The sequence below is a fragment of the Procambarus clarkii genome, chromosome 2 (genome assembly GCF_040958095.1).
Source record: "Procambarus clarkii isolate CNS0578487 chromosome 2, FALCON_Pclarkii_2.0, whole genome shotgun sequence".
NCBI lineage: Eukaryota > Metazoa > Arthropoda > Malacostraca > Decapoda > Cambaridae > Procambarus > Procambarus clarkii.
In genome coordinates this window covers 20500908-20521158 of record NC_091151.1, presented here as the reverse complement: position 1 = coordinate 20521158, position 20251 = coordinate 20500908, and the positions used below count along the sequence as shown (strand labels likewise).

Genomic DNA, 20251 nt, shown 5'->3' with positions numbered 1-20251 from the left:
GCAAAGAAGGAACAACACGAGGAGAAATATTAGAAATACGAACGGAAAGAGAATCCTGTAAGTGAGAGAACCGGACAGAAAGAGGGAGGTGGTGAAGAGATAGAGGAACCGCAGAAGGGGTAAATGTTAAAGCATGACAGAGGCGAGAGGGACAGGAAGCCAGTGCCAACATACAAGCTGAGGACAGGAGTCAAACAAAAGGCACCAGAACTGAGGCGCAACCCAGTATGGTGCAAAGCATCAAGACGGCAAAGAGTAGAAGAAGAAGCAGACGAGTAAGCAGGGCAACCATAATCGAGCTTAGACAGGACGAGAAAGCAATGTAAAGCAAGGAGAGTGCGCCTATCTGCCCCCCAAGAAGTATGGGACAATACTCAAAAGAGGGTAAGGGCCTTGGAGCACTCAACACGGAGGTAAGAGATATGGGGAGACCAAGACAAATGAGTGTCAAAGAATGACCCCAAAAGCTTCGCGGAATCTTTGTACTCAAGGGGATGACCATAAAGTGACAAAGAGGGACGAAGAACGACCCGTTTCCGAGTAAAAGTCATGGCACAAGTCTTAGTAGAAGAGAACTTGAAGCCATGATCGGTGGCCCAAGACGACACGGCATCAATCGCAAGTTGAAGCCGGCGTTGAAAGAGAGGCGAATCATCACCCTGACAGCAAAGGGCAAGATCATCGACATAAAGAGCGGAGAAGACGCCTGGAGGAAGAGAGGAAAGAAGACCATTGAGGGCAACCAGAAAAAGAGTAGTGCTCAGAACACTACCCTGGGGCACACCTTCGTATTGCTGAAAAGAGGCCGAGAGAGTGGTACCAAGGCACACCCGGAAGGAACGACGAGAGAGGAAGCTGCGGAGAAAGAGAGGGAGATGACCACGAAGGTCAAAAGAATGAAGCTGGGATAGAATATGATACCGCCATGTAGTGTCGTAAGCCTTTTCCAGATGAAAAAGGATGGCAACAATGGAGGTCTTCGCAGCAAAAGCAGTACGAATATAGACATGTGAGGTTAGGGGGATACGAGGACGGCTTTCTGCAAAGGGACATGACGAGGGAAGAGAGAAGGAAGGCTGCAAAAGCAAGGGAGAGACGCTGAGAAAGGGGTGGGGATATGGGAGCCACAGGACTCAGCTCAGTATCTCCAGGAACCTCAGAGGGGAGTGGGAATCCCCCCACCAGCAGGCCAGCACACCCAGGGGGGAGGGGACTGTAACAGAAGCCTCCCACCAACCAACCTCTCAGCCTTCCCCCACCAATCAACTGTACCTCCCCAGACAGTAAAGTCCCTCTTCAGACCATGCCCCCATGTTCCCTGATCCCAGACACCCCATGTTCTCCCCATGCCCTTTTTCTTCCCCAACCCCTACCCCAGATCCTCACTGTTCCTACACCCCATGCCCTTCCCTGTTTCTCCAGCCTGTACCCTGCCCAGTTTCCCCACCCCAAGCTCTCCTCCCTGCCCTACCCCCCTCCCTCCTGGCCCCTCCTCCCCAGGCTTCCCTCCCCAACCCCTGACCTCCCTGTCAACCCACCCTAGGATAGCTCCCCCATACCATGCCCCAAATCACCCCCAACCCCGGACCCCCTCAACCGCATCACGTCAGACCCCCCTAGCCCTCCTGTTCCAGATCCTCACAGCCCTCTCACACCCCAGACCCCCCAGGTCCTCCTTCCTAGGCTCACCCATCCCAGATATCCCTTGTCCCCCAACTCCAGTGGAATCCACAGAAACTGAGAATGGACAGAAGAGAATCAGCTTTAAGGTCATGTACTCGAACATAGATGGGATTACAAACAAGGCTAGTGAACTTAGGGAAACAACACAAGAAGTAAACCTAGATGTAATTGAACTCACAGAAACAAAACTCTCAGGAATCATAACGAATGCGGTGTTTCCCCAGGACTACACTGTAATAAGGAAAGAGAGGGAATCAAGGGGAGGCGGAGGAGTGGCTCTACTGATGAGAAAGGAATGGAGTTTCGAGGAGATGGTTATTCAGGGCTGCGAAGGGTTCAGAGACTTCATCATAGGCACCATGACAATGGGAGGACCAAGAGTAGTAGTAACAGTGATACATAACCCACCACCAAATGAAAGAAGACCCAGGCAAGAGTATAACAGAAACAACATGGCAGTTAACATTATCATTGAGAGAGCAGCCGCTGCTGCCTGTAGAAATCGATCCCATCTTCTCATAACGGGGGGACTTTAAATATGGAAGGATAGACTGGGAAACAGGGAACCACATGGAGGTGAGGAAGCATGGAGAGCGAAACTGCTTGAGGTTCAAGACATGATGGACTACATCACACAGAAGTATAAGGAGGCAGCAGTCAAGTTCGTCCAAGTCCAAAAGGAAAAAAATTAAATGGAGATGAGAAAACCATGGTTTAATCAAAGTTGCAAGCTAGCAAAGCAGCTAAGTAAAAGGGAGTGGAGAAACTATACAAACAACAGAACACTAGAGAGCAGAGAAAGATACCAGAGCTCCAGGAATGAATACGTCAGAGTGAAAAGAGAGGTAGAGAGGCAATATGAAAATGACATAGCGAGCAAGACAAAGACTCAACCCAAACTGCTGCATTGCCACATCAGGAGGAAAACAACAGTGAAGGAACAGGTAATGAAACTGAGGATAGGTGCTGAAAGATTCACTACAAACGACAAGGAAGTGTGCGAGGAACTCAATACAAAATTCCAGGAAGTCTTCACCTCAGAGCAAGGAGAAGTCCCAGAGATAAGGGAGGGAATATCAAGCCAGACACCACTAGAGGAGTTTGTGATTACCAATGAGGAGGTGAGGAAGCATCTGCTAGATTTGGACGTGACAAAGGCTATAGATGGAATGGAATGATGGAGGATGGAATCTCACAATGGATTCTAAAGGAAGGACCAGAATCTCTGTGCCTACCACTCTCCATGGTATACAACAAATCGCTGGTAACAGATGAACTGCCAAAAATTTGGAAGACGGCCAATGTAGTCACAATATACAAGAAGGGTGATAGGCAGGAGGCACTGAACTACAGGTCAGTGTCTCTAACTTGCATTCCATGCAAGATGATGGAAAAGATTGTGCGAAAAAAGCTAGTGGAACAATTGGAGCGGAAGAACTTTGTAACACAACATCAGCATGGGTTCAGAGATGGCAAATCGTGACTAACAGAATTAATTGAGTTCTATGACCAGACAACAAAAATCAGGCAAGAAAGAGAGGGCTGGGCTGACTGCATATTTCTGGAGTGCAAGAAAGCTTTTGACACAATACCACATAAGAGACTAGTGCACAAACTGGAGATGCAGGCAGGAGTGAAAGGGAAGGTACTCCACTGGATAAGAGATTACCTAAGCAACAGGACACAGCGAGTCACTGTGAGGGGTGAGGTCTCGGAGTGGCGGGGAGTCACCAGTGGAGTCTCACAGGGATCAGTACTTGGACCTATGCTGTTTCTGATATACGTAAATGATCTCCCAGAAGGAGATACATACGACCACACACAAAAGACCGTCCCTCACTAAGATAACAAGACCACACCCAGACCATCACCACCCCTCACTAGGATAACAAGACCACACCCAGACCATCATCACCCCTCACTAGGATAACAAGACCACACCCAGACCATCACCCCTCACTAAGACGACAAGACCACACCCAGACCACCACCATCCCTCACTAAGATAACAAGACCACCACCCCTCACTAAGATAACAAGACCACACCCAGACCACCACCACCCCTCACTAAGATAACAAGACCACGCACAGACCACCACCCCTCACTAAGATAACAAGACCACACCCAGACCACCACCCCTCACTAAGATAACAAAACCACACCCAGACCATCACCAGCCCTCACTAGGATAACAAGACCACACCCAGACCACCACCACCCCTCACTAAGACGACAAGACCACACTCAGACCACCACCCCTCACTAAGATAACAAGACCACACCCAGACCATCACCCCTCACTAAGACGACAAGACCACACCCAGACCACCACCACCCCTCACTAAGATAACAAGACCACACCCAGACCACCCCTCACTAAGATAACAAGACCACACCCAGACCACCACCACCCCTCACTAAGATAACAAGACCACACCCAGACCACCACCCCTCACTAAGATAACAAGACCACCACTCCTCACTAAGATAACAAGACCACACCCAGACCACCACCACCCCTCACTAAGATAACAAGACCACACCCAGACCACCACCACCCCTCACTAAGATAACAAGACCACACCCAGACCACCACCACCCCTCACTAGGATAACAAGACCCCCCCCCCCCACACACACACCACCACCTGTCGTTAACAAGAGTGAACCATTAAATAAACACCACCCCCTTACTACCAAGACTAAACTGCAACCGAACTACCACTCATCACTAACAAGACCAGCTCATCCTAACCCTAACACCTTACTACAAAGACAAAAACTAACCAAACTACCTCCCCCTTTTGGATTAAATAAGACAACACCCAATTTATATTTCCTCATTAAGAAGTCACGAATGGAACCAACAGACTATCCCTCTCTCACAAAACATGGCCACACTCAAACGACCGCCATTCTCACTACAATTCCCAAATCGAACAGCCCTTACCAATAATAACCAAATTACCGCCCCGTCTCTAACAAGAAAATATACCACCAAACCACCTCCCCTTAACAATACGTGAATACAATCAAACTACCAGCACACACTAACAAGAAAAGCTCTCACCCTAAACCTTAACTACATATAAATAACTACAATCGACCACATTAGGACAGAAAATGGCACTCACTGATATTTGGAGCCACCTGAACAACGGCCTCTCTCTTACCTCTCTTGACTGGGAGCTGCAGGTCTGTGTTGAATCATCTTGTATCTGACGTAAGGGTTCGGGTATCTCCACACCGTCATATCTGAAGACGTAATTCTATTCAACATATCATCGTCCTCACCTCCCCATCCCCAGTACATGTTGCTCCAGCCATTCACCTTTAATATGTGGCTCTCCATCATGAGACAACCACCTCCGAAATAGCTATGGTAGGGATTCCTGTGGGAGAAATAGAGTGAGCTGACATTTTGGGGCACTGTGATGTCCACTTGGGGAGTGAGAGCGTCGGGGCACTGAGATGCCCACTTGGGGAGTGAGAGCGTCGGGGCACTGTGGTGTCCACTTGGGGAGTGAGAGCGTCGTGGCACTGTGGTGTCCACTTGGAGAGTAAGAGCGTCGGGGCACTGTGGTGTCCACTTGGGGAGTGTCGTGGCACTGTGATGTCCACTTGGGGAGTGAGTGTCGGGGCACTGTGGTGTCCACTTGGGGGAGTGAGAGTGTCGGGGCACTGTGGTGTCCACTTGGGGAGTGAGTGTCGGGGCCCTATGATGTCCACTTGGGGAGTGAGAGCGTCTGGGCACTATGGTGTCCACTTGGGGAGTGAGAGTGTCGTGGCACTGTGGTGTCCACTTGGAGAGTAAGAGCGTCGGGGCACTGTGGTGTCCACTTGGGGGAGTGAGTGTCGGGGCACTGTGGTGTCCACTTGGGGAGTGAGAGTGTCGGGGCACTATGGTGTCCACTTGGGGGGAGTGAGAGCGTCGGGGCACTGTGGTGTCCACTTGGGGGAGTGAGAGTGTCGGGGCACTGTGGTGTCCACTTGGGGAGTGAGTGTCGGGGCCCTATGATGTCCACTTGGGGGAGTGAGTGTTGGGGCACTGTGGTGTCCACTTGGGGAGTGAGAGTGTCGGGGCACTGTGGTGTCCACTTGGGGGAGTGAGCGTCGGGGCACTGTGGTGTCCACTTGGGGAGTGAGAGCGTCGGGGCACTGTGGTGTCCACTTGGGGGAGTGAGAGTGTCGGGGCACTGTGGTGTCCACTTGAGGGAGTGAGAGCGTCGGGGCACTGTGGTGTCCACTTGGGGGAGTGAGAGCGTCGGGGCGCTGTGGTGTCCACTTGGAGAGTGAGAGCGTCGGGGCACTGTGGTGTCCACTTGGAGAGTGAGAGCGTCGGGGCACTGTGGTGTTCACTTGGAGAGTGAGAACGTCGGGGCACTGTGGTGTCCTCTTGGGGGGAGGGAGAGCGTCGGGGCACTGTGGTGTCCTCTTGGGGGGAGGGAGAGCGTCGGGGCACTGTGGTGTCCACTTGGGGGAGTGAGAGCGTCGGGGCACTGTGGTGTCCTCTTGGGGGGAGGGAGAGCGTCGGGGCACTGTGGTGTCCACTTGGGGGAGTGAGTGTCGGGGCACTGTGGTGTCCACTTGGAGAGTGAGAGCGTCGGGGCACTGTGGTGTCCACTTGGGGAGTGAGAGCGTCGGGCACTGTGGTGTCCACTTGGGGAGTGAGAGTGTCGGGGCACTGTGGTGTCCACTTGGGGAGTGAGAGCGTCGGGGCACTGTGGTGTCCACTTGGAGAGTGAGAGCGTCGGGGCACTGTGGTGTCCACTTGGGGGAGTGAGAGCGTCGGGGCACTGTGGTGTCCACTTGGGGGAGTGAGAGCGTCGGGGCACTGTGGTGTCCACTTGGAGAGTGAGAGCGTCGGGGCACTGTGGTGTCCACTTGGGGAGTGAGAGCGTCGGGGCACTGTGGTGTCCACTTGGAGAGTGAGAGCGTCGAGGCACTGTGGTGTCCACTTGGGGAGTGAGAGCGTCGGGGCACTGTGGTGTCCACTTGGGGAGTGAGAGTGTCGGGGCACTGTGGTGTCCACTTGGGGAGTGAGAGTGTCGGGGCACTGTGGTATCCACTTGGGGGAGTGAGAGCGTCGGGGCACTGTGGTGTCCACTTGGAGAGTGAGAGCGTCGGGGCACTGTGGTGTCCACTTGGGGGAGTGAGAACGTCGGGGCAGTGTGGTGTCCACTTGGGGAGTGAGTGTCGGGGCACTGTGGTGTCCACTTGGGGGAGTGAGAGCGTCGGGGCACTGTGGTGTCCACTTGGGGAGTGAGAGCATCGGGGCACTGTGGTGTCCACTTGGGGAGTGAGAGTGTCGGGGCACTGTGGTGTCCACTTGGGGAGTGAGAGTGTCGGGGCACTGTGGTATCCACTTGGGGGAGTGAGAGCGTCGGGGCACTGTGGTGTCCACTTGGAGAGTGAGAGCGTCGGGGCACTGTGGTGTCCACTTGGGGGAGTGAGAACGTCGGGGCAGTGTGGTGTCCACTTGGGGAGTGAGTGTCGGGGCACTGTGGTGTCCACTTGGGGGAGTGAGAGCGTCGGGGCACTGTGGTGTCCACTTGGGGAGTGAGAGTGTCGGGGCACTGTGGTATCCACTTGGGGGAGTGAGAGCGTCGGGGCACTGTGGTGTCCACTTGGGGAGTGAGAGCGTCGGGGCACTGTGGTGTCCACTTGAAGAGTGAGAGCGTCGTTTCATTTAGTGCAGTTATGTGTTGGAGGGAAACCTGGAGAATAGTTATTGCTGTGGCAAATTTGGTTTTGTGGGAGAGAATATAAGTTATGTATAATCAACCCCCACATCTGAAAATTATAAAGATAAAGTAAGTAATTATCAAAAGAAGGCACCAAACCGGGAAGGCTATGTAGCACCATCAAATGTGCGGAATAGTCAGATGGCACTAAATATCACCCAGGATGCCAATACGAGAACAAAAACGCATAAGGCGAACGATATCAAAAGTATCCGAGTCACCAAGAATTCTATTGAGGGACACGTGACCGCGAGGGGCGGTCGGAAAGCAAGACACACGCTCGTCCTGGAACATTCAGGATATTCAGAACATTCAGAACATCCAGGACATTCAAGAAGGATATGCACGACCGTAAGAGGGACAATGCAATTAGGACAATAAGGAGCAGGGCGGCGCTCCATTAAGTGACCATGGGTTAAGTGAGTATGGCCAATACGCAACCTCGCCAGAGCCGTTTACCATCGCCAGTTACGGTGGTAGGAGGACGGCTACGAGGAAACACAACATTTAAGAGTATGTAGTTTGTTACCAGTAACAGACGACCAACAAGCCTGCCAACGGGTAAGGATGGAGGAATGGATAACCGGATAAAAGTCGGAATATGGAATGCCTTTACGAGAGATGGGACTAGAGCGGACAGCTTCCTTGACGGCAGCATCCGCACGCTCATTTAAAGAGACACCAATATGGCTGGGAACCCAACTAAACTCAACCGACTTAAATTTACTGTGAACAAGAATCAGTCATTGTTGGATCTCGACAACTGCTGGATGAAACGGATTAAAGAACCCGAGAGCCATGAGGGCACTACGAGAGTCAACAACAACTACAAAGGAAGGCTGATCACGAGAAAGCAGGAGACGAAGAGCATAGAGAATAGCATAAAGCTCCGCTGTGAAGATGCTAGTCTCCGGAGGTAAGCGACACATATAAGCGCGATCAGAAAAAACAAGAGTAGCCAACACCGTCTGCAGACTTAGACCCATCGGTGAAGACAGAAACGGAGCGGGAGTGAGAAGCAAAGTGCTCAAGGAAAAGGCGTTTTAAAACCGCAGGAGGGGTAAAAGCTTTAGTGATGCGGGTCAAGGATGTACAAAACTGCGGAAGGGGGGACTCTCCACGGGGGCAAAGAAGGAACAACATGAGGAAAAACATTAGAAATACGAACGGAAAGAGAAGCCTGTAAGCGAGATAACCAGACAGAAAGAGGGAGGTGGTGAAGAGGAACAGGAACCGCAGGAGGGGTAAAAGTTTAAGCACGACAGAGGCGAGAGGAGGGATGTTGCAAGGACCGCGCAAGATAGCGAAGACAGTAGCGATCACGGCGTTCCTGGAGAAACAGGAAGCCAGTGTCAACATACAAGCCGAGGACGGGAGTCGAACGAAAGGCACCAGAACTGAGGCGCAACCCAGTATGGTGCAAAGCATCAAGACGGCGAAGAGTAGAAGGAGAAGCAGACGAGTAAGCAGGGTAACCATAATCGAGCTTAGACAGGACGAGAGAGGAATGTAAAGCAAGGAGAGTGCGCCTATCCGCTCCCCAAGAAGTATGGGACAATACCCGTAGGAGGGTAGGGGCCTTAGAGAATTCAACACGGAGGTAAGAGATATGGGGAGGCTAAGACAAACGAGTGTCATAATCACCCTGACAGCAAAGGGTGAGATCATCGACATAGAGAGCGGAGAAGACGCCTGAAGGAAGAGAGGAAAGAAGACCATTGAGGGCAACCAGAAAAAGAGTAGTGCTCAGAACACTACCCTGGGGCACACCTTCGTACTGCTGAAAAGAGGCAGAGAGAGTGGTACCAAGCTGCACCCGAAAGGAACGACGAGAGTAAGCTGTGGAGAAAGAGAGGGAGATGACTACGAAGGCCAAATGAAGGAAGCTGGGATAAAATATGAAAGTGCCAGGTGGTGGTGTAAGCCTTTTCCAGGTCAAAAAGGACGGCAACAACGGAGGTCTTCGCAGCAAAAGCAGTACGAATATACCTCCAAGTTCACCAGGACATCTGTCGTACTGCAGCACTTGCTAAAACCAAATTGAGAAGGGGAGAGGAGGTGATGGTGTTCCAGGAACCATATCAGACGAACGTTAACCATACGTTCAAAGAGTTTGCAGACAACTTGTAAGAGCAATAGGGCGAAAGTCCTTAGGTGATGTTCCCAGAGACCCTGGTTTGCGAACAGGGAGGACAACGGCATCGCGCCAGTCCTCAGGGACTGATGACGACTCCCAGATCCGATTATACAGACTCGGTAAATACTGAGACGTGCACGGAGGGAGATGGGGAAGCATCTCATAATGAATACCATCGGAGCCTGCCGTGTGGGAACCGACCTATGAGATTCATATTTATTTAATTTATATGAATTTATATTTACGTTAATTTATATACTTCGATAGCAATTTGTATAATGATAAGTGGACTGTATTTCTGCAATAATCTCATAATCTCACAAATCGATCCTCTACACATTAGGGGGGTTTATATTAATTAAATTTATATATATGCAGCCAATCAAACTACAGTATTAACTACACATATTGAACATTGAAGAGGTTCCTTATCTTATTGTACAACAGGCCTTAGTCCACCAGGTATAACCAGGATGTAGACACCACATTTTCCCTCTTTGAGGTAGCTTCCATCACCCTGGTAATTGATGCACAAAGCATGCTTCCTCGTCTTGACCTGTCAAAAGGGCGCTAGCTGTAAAGCCAGAATCCTATATATGACAGGTATATCAGAGAAAACACTGTACATGGAACAATGAAGACCTGGCTTAATTACCTTTAGTATGAGGCGATCTCGTGCTCTAACCGGCAAACCCTACCCAATGACATTAATGGCCACTAATGATAGATAAATGGGTTTCGGTAGAACACTTAACTTGAATTTGTTGACAGCGTGTGATAATGGTACACCTTTGGTTTCCATAACACTTCGTCCAAGTAAAATTAACAGGAGCCGAATTGCTCCCTGCGCCTCTGGTCTCAGTATAAACAATGGCTGCCCCTCCCTCACCCTGACGCCTGGCTTACATTGTCCAGATGACAGAAAGTGATAGAAGGGCCACGTTTACTCTACTTTAATTCTGATAATTAAGTTAATTTATATGAGATGTTTTTATTATGGTAAAGTCCAAAGACTAATGTATTTAAGAATAATTCCCACCATAATAGGTGGTGAATATATAATAGTGTGTGGTGATGATATCCCGTTTTCTATAGACGGTAATTCCACTACAAGTTACATTTTCTATGGGTAACTTGTTTATACAATACAGCAGTTATCTGCCTGTATGATATATTAAATGCTGTCGGATTTTCCGACATGCCGCCGTAGATCCGCAGAGGGCCTGGGCAGAACGAAGTTGAGAGAGAGAAAGAAGGGATCGTTGTAGGGAAGTCGAAGATGAGTGCAGAAATCGAAAGGACGAGACTCAAGTACAGGTTTACGAAGAAGGAAAGATTGAGGAAGATGAAGACTAGGTCTACAGAAGAAAAGTGGGAACCCAGTTCGGTAGTGACCTGCAACGGGTCTGCAAAAAGAGTACCATGTAGGTGAAGGACCGGTGAAACATCGGGAACGAACTTCACCGCTATCTTGCGGATACGCTTCCTGATCTGTGACAGAGGACTTTTGGACGTAATGGTGGAGACATAAGATGCCCAACATTCACGTTTAGTTGTACGGATGGCCTTATGGGCCACCACACTCGCCTTCCGAAAGAAAAGAAAAGAATTGGCCATCTGGCGACGGCGGTGTCTCTTCCAGGCTGCACGCTTATAGCGGACAGCCCGAGCACAGTCTGCATTCCACCAGGGAACGCATTTCCGTGGACCCCGAGAGGAAGAGCGAGGAATAGAGCGGAGGGCAGCGTCGAAGACAGTGTCATGAAAAAGGAGAGAGCGAGGGAGTAGCAGAAGGGAGAGGTCAGAGAGAGTTGCACTGAGGGTAAAGAGGTTCCAGTCCGCTTTCGCAAACTGCCACCTAGGGAAGGAGAGGGGAGGGCGAAAAGAGAAAAAGGAAACAAGGATGGGGAAATGGTCACTGCCATGGAGGTCAACAAGAACCTGCCACGTGAAATCTAAGTAAAGAGAAGACGAGCAAAGAGAAAGATCAAGACAGGAAAGGGTGCGAGTCCGAGAGTCCAAATGCGTGGGCTCACCAGAATTCAGAAGAGACAGTGAAGAAGAGACGATAAACGTCTCAAGAAGGCGACCGCGGGTGTTCGCCAGAACATCACCCCAAAGGGAATGACGACAATTGAAATCACCCAGCAGGAGCACAGGCTCCGGTAAGAAGTCCAGTAAGTGTTTTAGATCAGGAAGAGAAAGCGGGACACTCGGGGGAAGATTAATGGAACAAACAGTGCACCATTTCCCCACAAAGATACGAACAGCAGAACAATGGAGAGACGAAGGAAAAAGTAAGGAGACAAAGGGAACATCAGGGCGAATCAAGAGAGCAGAAGTTAGGAGCCCCAGCAACAGCTGGGGGGGGGGGGGAGAGAGAAAGGAATAGCCTCGAAAACGACCAGGACGAGCACCAAGCATCGGCTCCTTGAGACAGACACAAAGGATCGAAAACCGCGAAATCAGAAGTTGGAGTTCAAGGAAATTGGCATAATAACCCCGAACGTTCCATTGAAGAATAGACATCGACGAGAAGAGAAAGGACAACAACAGAGAACAAGGAAGAAACAAAGGTGAAAGAGCAACATAGCACGTTAAAGAAGATCAAAGTCGGGATCAGGTTCAGCAAAGTCAGGGTTAGGGGGCATGGGTAAACTGAGCAAAGACAGAGAAAAGGAAGCGGGAGAACAGACCAGAGGTGGACAGGCGGGGTCCGGAGGAGGAGGCAACCGAGAGGAGCAGACAAAGACACCAGCAGAAAGAGGGGGAGTAGAAAGAGGGGAGCGCACCTCAGCAAGGGCAGCAACCGAGAGGGAAGCGGGGGCCAAAGAAACCTCCATAGTAGGAACAGGGGGCGCAACCACCGAAATGGAAGGGGAAAGGGCGATAGAGTCAGAAGTAGGGGCCGAGGAAGAAAGCGAATCCTGCTTACCCGCCGGGGAGGAGGAATGAGAGGAGCCAGGCTTAAGCTTCTGACTTAAAGAGACAGGTGTCCCAGCAACTACGTACTGGGCAACGGATTCCAGTGTCTCAACAGAAGCTGAACGAGAGCACACACGACGGCCGGTAGGAAAGCGATGGACATCAGCCCGCACTGACAGGCGGCGGGGAGAGCCAATAGATGGAGGAGAAGGATGGCAAGGAGGAGCGGAAGGAGACGAGGAAGAAGACACAGGAGACATGACAGACCGGGCAGAAAGAAGGGGAACCCCAGACAGAGAACCAGGAGGGGGACCCTTCGAGACAGAACTCAAAGGAACAGAGGAGGGGCAGTGGGCGTATCAGGGTCCAAGGCCCAGAAACGGTTGTGGGCCTGAGGAAGGTGGGAAGGACGAGGAGAGGAAGAGCGCAACACGCGAGCATAAGAGATATTAGCATAAGGCGGGAGCCGGCAAATCTGGCACCTCGCCTCAGGAAAAGATAAACGCTCCTGGTGCTTCAAGTTGAGGACGGCTGCCTCACGCTTGTAATGGATACAGGCACAGGAGAAGGTAGGGTGGGCCTCACTGCAGTTGATGCAGCGAGCCTGGGGAGAAGTGCACTCCGACTTAGAGTGACCTTCGCCCCCACACAAAGGACAGAGAGAGACAGTCCCAGAGCAGCAGAGGGCACCATGCCCAAACCTCCAGCACTTGTTACAAAGCCTAGGAAAAGAAATGTACACCTGGACAGAGCACCTAGCACCTTCAAGAATGACAGAGGATGGAAGGGTCCTACCATCAAAGGTGATCTTCACAACACGAAGGGGTTGACGGCGACGACCACGAGGGGGACGAGTAAACGAGTCTACCTGGAGGACAGAATGGTTTTGGGCATCAAGGATATGCCGAATATCATTGTGGCAGTCCTGCAGATTCCGAACAACGGTCGCAACATGGGGCGGGAGGAGAATAGTGCCAACACTGGCATTCAACCGAGCGTTGTTTGAGACCCGAACAGGGATCTCGCCAAGGCACGATAAGGCAGCCAAGCGGGACGCTGCATCCTGAGAAGGAGCAGCAGCAACGACACGTGTACCAAGACGAGTGGGGTTGAAGGTAACAGAGGCATCCACAGAATCAACAAGATGCCGATGGAGGGAGAAATCATCAGGAGGCGCAGAATCAAGAGGGAGGAGATCAAAGTATTTGGCCCATGAAGCGGGACCAAACAAGGCCTGATACGCATCAGTACGAGAAGGAATCGAGCGAGTGCGGCCGTGGCGCGGACGGCGTTGAAAACCCCCAGAGAGAGAGAGGGGTTAAAAGTCGCAGTAGTCACAACGAGAGACTTAGCCGCACCAGGGGACGAAGTGGTCACCACTGGGGGCTTGAGGCTCGACCCAACCACAGAGGAGGGAGGGGAGCTGGGGGAAGAAGTCAGGAGGGTCAAAGGAGGAGCAAGGTCGGGGCCCAACGCAGCAGGGACTACAGAGTCCGGTCTTCCAATACAGGCCGACTTGGGGGCTTGGTCACCTACCCCACGAGCCTGAGAGGGTACAACAGACACATTCAACGACATACAGATGAATGTGCCCCCATACCCACCATGGAGCCACAATTAGAGGCAGGACACCTAACAGGAAGCTATCGCTGATCATGCCGGGGGCCCCTAGGGGTGCATCGCGAGTATACGCCCCACAAATGCCACCTTAAGAACCGTAAGTCTGTCGAGATCGGGTTCAGCGACGAAAGGGGGATTGACAATAAAAGGTTCCCCTCAGTCGAGATGTTGGGTAGTACAGTTCTACGGGTGCAAGAGTATGCCTCCTCAAGCACCCGGGCGTCAAAATAGAAGAAGTCCAAAGGAATAACCAAAACAAGCAAAAGGTCGGCAGGAAACGACAAGCAGATAGGAGAAGAGGGGGAGAAAAACGAAACATAAGGAAAAGGAAAAGCGATCCGGCACAATTAAAGAAGAGAGCAGCAGGAGCGCAAGGCCACAAAAGGACAGAGGGCTGCCCCACGGAGCATCACACTCCGGCAGCCGTCCACCAAGCCCCCTCACGGCGCCAACGAGCCAGATGGGGAGGGGGTGAAAATTATAAAACTTCGACGTTTCTGTCCATCCTGGACCATTTTCAAGTCGGAGAATGACTTTCGTCCTGTACAACCCGAAATGTCGTAGTTTCTTGATTTTCAGATTTGTGGGTTATGAACTCCTCAGCCACATTATTATAAAAATATATGGTATTATAAAATTATTTATTATAAAAGTATTATGAAAAGTTATACTGAACCATCGTGCTTAGTGATAACAAATCTTTATACATTTTCTCCATGTAATAATTTCTATCATACTCTGATAGATCTAGAGTTGCTATTGATTATTTTCCTATACTTTCTTCCTCAATTGATGAGGTCTCCAAGTTTCTCTTCTGTCGCCAGATCTCTACCTTTTATTCTACCACAGATCTTTCAATATTATTAGTTCTGTTTATTTTTATGTTACTTGATGACATTTGCACTCTTGCTTACGTTTCAATTGTAATCCTTCCCTTGCAGCCCACACTAAACCTTCACTCTTATGGCATGTACTCTTATTTACTCTATTTATTTATGCTCTTATTTACTCACATTTTATTCGTATATAAATATTCTTTACCTGTTTTCTGGAACAAATCTTTTATCAATATCAAAATTACATTTAATATGTCCTTGAAGATAACACTACAACACATGAAAGACTGCCTCAACACTGGAGACTGTTGTAAAATGTTAATAAACATTTTCCTTTGTAATTACACTGCTCTACGAAAGTCTAATTAGCTTTTGTTTATAGTATGTGTCTCAAATCTAGTACTGCTCCTTTTTCACCAAAACGCTTCATTTATTCAACTTACACAAAAACTGTCTTCCTAATTATTTGAACAGACATGCCAGGGTTGAGTCTTAAGCCTACAAAACATCGTTACATTACTTCTGTAGATATTTCTATGGCATCAGTTCTTAGGAACTTGCTATTTTAGTCCTCCTTTACACATATGATCTCATAATACTCACACTTCCGTCTCTATTAGCGGTAACCTTGAAACAGTCACTCAAAGTACTCAGCACTCTACTTGTTTCCGTTCGAAAACTTTGCCGTTGTGGTGGCAACAACAAAACTTTGCCGTTGTGGTGGCAACAACAAAACTTTGCCGTTGTGGTGGCAACGACAAAACTTTGCCGTTGTGGTGGCAACAACAAAACTTTGCCGTTGTGGTGGCAACGACAAAACTTTGCCGTTGTGGTGGCAACAACAAAACTTTGCCGTTGTGGTGGCAACAACAAAACTTTGCCGTTGTGGTGGCAACAACAAAACTTTGCCGTTGTGGTGGCAACAAGAAAACTTTGCCGTTGTGGTGGCAACGACAAACTTTGCCGTTGTGGTGGCAACAACAAAACTTTGCCGTTGTGGTGGCAACGAAAAAACTTTGCTGTTGTGGTGGCAACAACAAAACTTTGCCGTTGTGGTGGCAACAACAAAACTTTGCCGTTGTGGTGGCAACGACAAAACTTTGCCGTTGTGGTGGCAACAACAAAACTTTGCCGTTGTGGTGGCAACGACAAAACTTTGCCGTTGTGGTGGCAACGACAAAACTTTGCCGTTGTGGTGGCAACGACAAAACTTTGAAATGAGAACTAAATATTATCCCCATCAGTTTTGACTTCAAATTATTTAACAGTCGTCTGTGGAGTCTTATTCTTCCCTTCCAAAAGTTATACATTATTGAGTTAATAATGTTTCCTCTGATATTACCAGATAAATACACAAATATGACTATTAGCACATGTCTAACATTTGATGCGAACAGTCAACATTTGACTATTAGCGCAAGAAGACACGAGCATCAAATGCTGGTGTCTTTTCTCACCTATAATTGAATGTTGAGAGAGCAACAGCCAGGTGTCTTGGCTGAGGTGAACAGTGATAGAGGTGGAAGTCATTTTCAGGCAGCAGATCAATGTCGTGAAAGGCGTAGCAGTCCCACGGACCCTCCTTGCGGGCCTCCTTGAAGCCCACGTTCAGTAAACTGGCGCGATTGAAGGGTGCCGCCCCTGTTAGAGCAGAGATGTGATACATAAATATATTGTCAACGTAATACGGGAACATTACCATTACTTGTAACATGATGGTTTGTCTGTGTAGAACGAATACATTGACAGGAAAATGAGAGTAGTAGTTAGGGAAATAAAATCAATAAACTAACAGACTTTAGAAAATATGAAAACAAAATTATGTGAATATGAATATAAAATAGCACGTAAACTAATGACTCCTGCACTTGTTTATTAAATTCCGGAACTCTGGTCGATTCTAATGATTTCAAACATATGTATGACAACCTGGATAAATAGCAACTGGCGAGTCAACAGCAGTGGCACACATCATGCCCTTAACTCAAGACTGGAACTTTAGGCCAGAAGTTACCAGGCTTACAGAGCAGGATAAAACATCTAATAGAACATCTAATAAAAACATCTAAGACATAGAACGTCTACTCTCCAGCAGGATACCCGGAGAGTAGACGATAAATGAGGAGCTAGAACCATGGCAAAGGAGTGCCAGCTAATAATCAGGAAGGCAGCGGTTAATATGACAGACCATTTCCCTGTTTTACAGGATGAGAACTTGAACGAAAACTATGAGAACATTAGTGGGAACGTGTAAGCAGGACAGCTGCTCATTACTACAACAAAACAAAAGGAACAGAGAGGAATTTGATTGTTCTGGGATTTAAAAGTAGAAATATGGGAGGGATTTAGTCTAGGAATACAAGAAAAAGAGTTAGTGTATGTCTTCCAGGGACCATGGAGTCTAGTCAGTGGATGGATTGATCAACATATTGTCAGGCAGCAACATCAGGCCTATCACCTGCCTCTCAGAACCTGGACACGATACTTACCGTGGTAGAAGCTAGAAGCTGTTGGGTAAAAGAAGCTACTTGTAATAAAGTAGTACCAGATATAATTAGGTATTATGGAGTGGTCCCAGTCATGTGGCCGGAGTCGACAGTCAGGTGTGAGTGATGTAGTGAACGCCTTGTATAAACCGAGAGTGGTCCAACTTGCTCACTCTTTCAGCCACAAATGATAAAGCTCAGATGTTTGAGAGCCACAGACATCAACAAAATTTACACTTACGTTTTTATTGTTATATACAGTTTTTTTTACAAAAATTATATTTAAATTTAAAAATCTGCATATTGAATGCCTTAATATATATTCATGCAGGCAGTTTTTAAACTTAATTTGTGTTAGTTTCAGCAATCAGAGAGACAAATATTTAACAAAAAAGTAGAGCAAAAAATTGAAATATTTTAAGATTAATTTTGTAAGTAAGAAATTTAATTATTAAAATTAAATTTTTTTTGACAAAAATACAATGCTACACATATCAAGCAATTTAAAACGCTATTTACTGCTAGTATTGGTCTTTTATGGCTTCATCTTGCATATAAGTCGTTCCAAATCTGGCTGATATATTGTCAGAGCGAATTAGCTTCGTCAGGTGTTGGTTTGTAAGGCCAGCACGATGCTTCCCCTTCACAAACCTCATTACAGAACAAGCTCTTCCTCCGACTATGGCTGAAAATTTGAGTTTTCCTCTTCCTATTTTCGTATCTTACAATTTGTAAGATATTTTCCTTCACAAAGTTTTCAAATACACTAAAAACTAGATTTAATATGAAGTGTACAAGCTAGGCCCGCACTTATACTATTCTCCCTTCCCTAAGTATCCCAGCTGTTTATATAGCCATACGTTTCTTGCTCTGGATTCAGGACGACATTTCTAGAATATTTGAATTCACTAGAATTGCTCACGAACGGCATATTAATTAAAGGTCAAATGGTCGCATGTGGCTCCCGAGCCGTGGTTTGGCCACCTCTGAAATAAACTAACGTCACGAAAAGTATTGTATGAATAATACAATATCATTCATGCACATCTGGGGCTCGTTGCTTGATAAGAACCAGGGAACATGCAGACAGAGAACAATGGGTTCCTCCAAGAAGTCAAAGAAAAAATACAGTACAACAGGCAACATGTCAACCAGAGGCCGCCCTTCTACCACACTGTAGAAGGAAAGACATGCAGACAGGATTTCAGTAGAGACACAAGGAACTACAGGACTCAGGGTAACAGTCGACTGGAAGGACGTGGAAATTGGTGGAATGGACATTTCTGCCACAATTAAAACAACAGCACAAGAAGAGACCAATCTTGTAACAGGAATGGAGGTGACAGACCTCCGAACCTCAACTGTACACAAACCCAGAGGTGACGCTCCAACCTGCGGCAAACCTAAAAGTGACCCTCCAGCCTGCGGCAAACCTAGAGGTGACGCTCCAACCTGCGGCAAACCCAGAGGTGACGCTCCAACCTGCGGCAAACCTAAAAGTGACCCTCCAGCCTGCGGCAAACCTAGAGGTGACCAACCTGCGGCAAACCCAGAGGTGACGCTCCAACCTGCGGCAAACCCAGAGGTGACCCTCCAACCTGCGGCAAACCCAGAGGTGGCCAACCTGCGGCAAACCCAGATGTGACGCTCCAACCTGCGGCAAACCCAGAGGTGACGCTCCAACCTGCGGCAAACCCGGAGGTGACGCTCCAACCTGCGGCAAACCCAGAGGTGACCCTTCAACCTGCGGCAAACCCAGAGGTGACGCTCCAACCTGCGGCAAACCCAGAGGTGACGCTCCAACCTGCGGCAAACCTAAAAGTGACCCTCCAGCCTGCGGCAAACCTAGAGGTGACCAACCTGCGGCAAACCCAGAGGTGACGCTCCAACCTGCGGCAAACCCAGAGGTGACCCTCCAACCTGCGGCAAACCCAGAGGTGGCCAACCTGCGGCAAACCCAGATGTGACGCTCCAACCTGCGGCAAACCCAGAGGTGACGCTCCAACCTGCGGCAAACCCGGAGGTGACGCTCCAACCTGCGGCAAACCCAGAGGTGACCCTTCAACCTGCGGCAAACCCAGAGGTGACGCTCCAACCTGCGGCAAACCCAGAGGTGACGCTCCAACCTGCGGCAAACCTAAAAGTGACCCTCCAGCCTGCGGCAAACCTAGAGGTGACCAACCTGCGGCAAACCCAGAGGTGACGCTCCAACCTGCGGCAAACCCAGAGGTGACCCTCCAACCTGCGGCAAACCCAGAGGTGGCCAACCTGCGGCAAACCCAGATGTGACGCTCCAACCTGCGGCAAACCCAGAGGTGACGCTGCAACCTGCGGCAAACCCGGAGGTGACGCTCCAACCTGCGGCAAACCCAGAGGTGACCCTTCAACCTGCGGCAAACCCAGAGGTGACGCTCCAACCTGCGGCAAACCCAGAGGTGACGCTCCAACCTGCGGCAAACCCAGAGGTGACGCTCCAACCTGCGGCAAACCCAGAGGTGACGCTCCAACCTGCGGCAAACCCAGAGGTGACGCTCCAACCTGCGGCAAACCTAGAGGTGACCCTCCAACCTGCGGCAAACCCAGAGGTGACGCTCCAACCTGCGGCAAACCCAGAGGTGACGCTGCAACCTGCGGCAAACCCAGAGGTGACGCTCCAACCTGCGGCAAACGGAAGCAACAGTCTTATTATCCTCCTGGACAACAACTATGTGGACGGTCCAGTTCCAGTTGAAAACAGGAAAAGAGGAGGAATATTCTCAGCGGCATCAAGAGATAGCTTCATGATCCACATTACTATGTTTCCTCCTCAATATTTCTTA

General features: G+C 49.3%; 1 protein-coding gene across 1 annotated transcript in view; it reads right to left on the bottom strand.

Moving 5' to 3' along the window:
- Positions 1 to 20251, bottom strand: part of LOC138365864 (beta-1,4-galactosyltransferase 3-like) — a 57037-nt gene that overhangs the window by 27719 nt on the left and 9067 nt on the right. The window contains exons 3-4 of the mRNA XM_069326476.1: positions 16404 to 16587; positions 4858 to 5076 (exon numbers count right to left, since the gene is read on the bottom strand). Of these exons, the coding sequence (XP_069182577.1) occupies positions 4858 to 5076; positions 16404 to 16587 (403 nt within the window). The remainder of the gene's footprint in view (positions 1 to 4857; positions 5077 to 16403; positions 16588 to 20251) is intronic.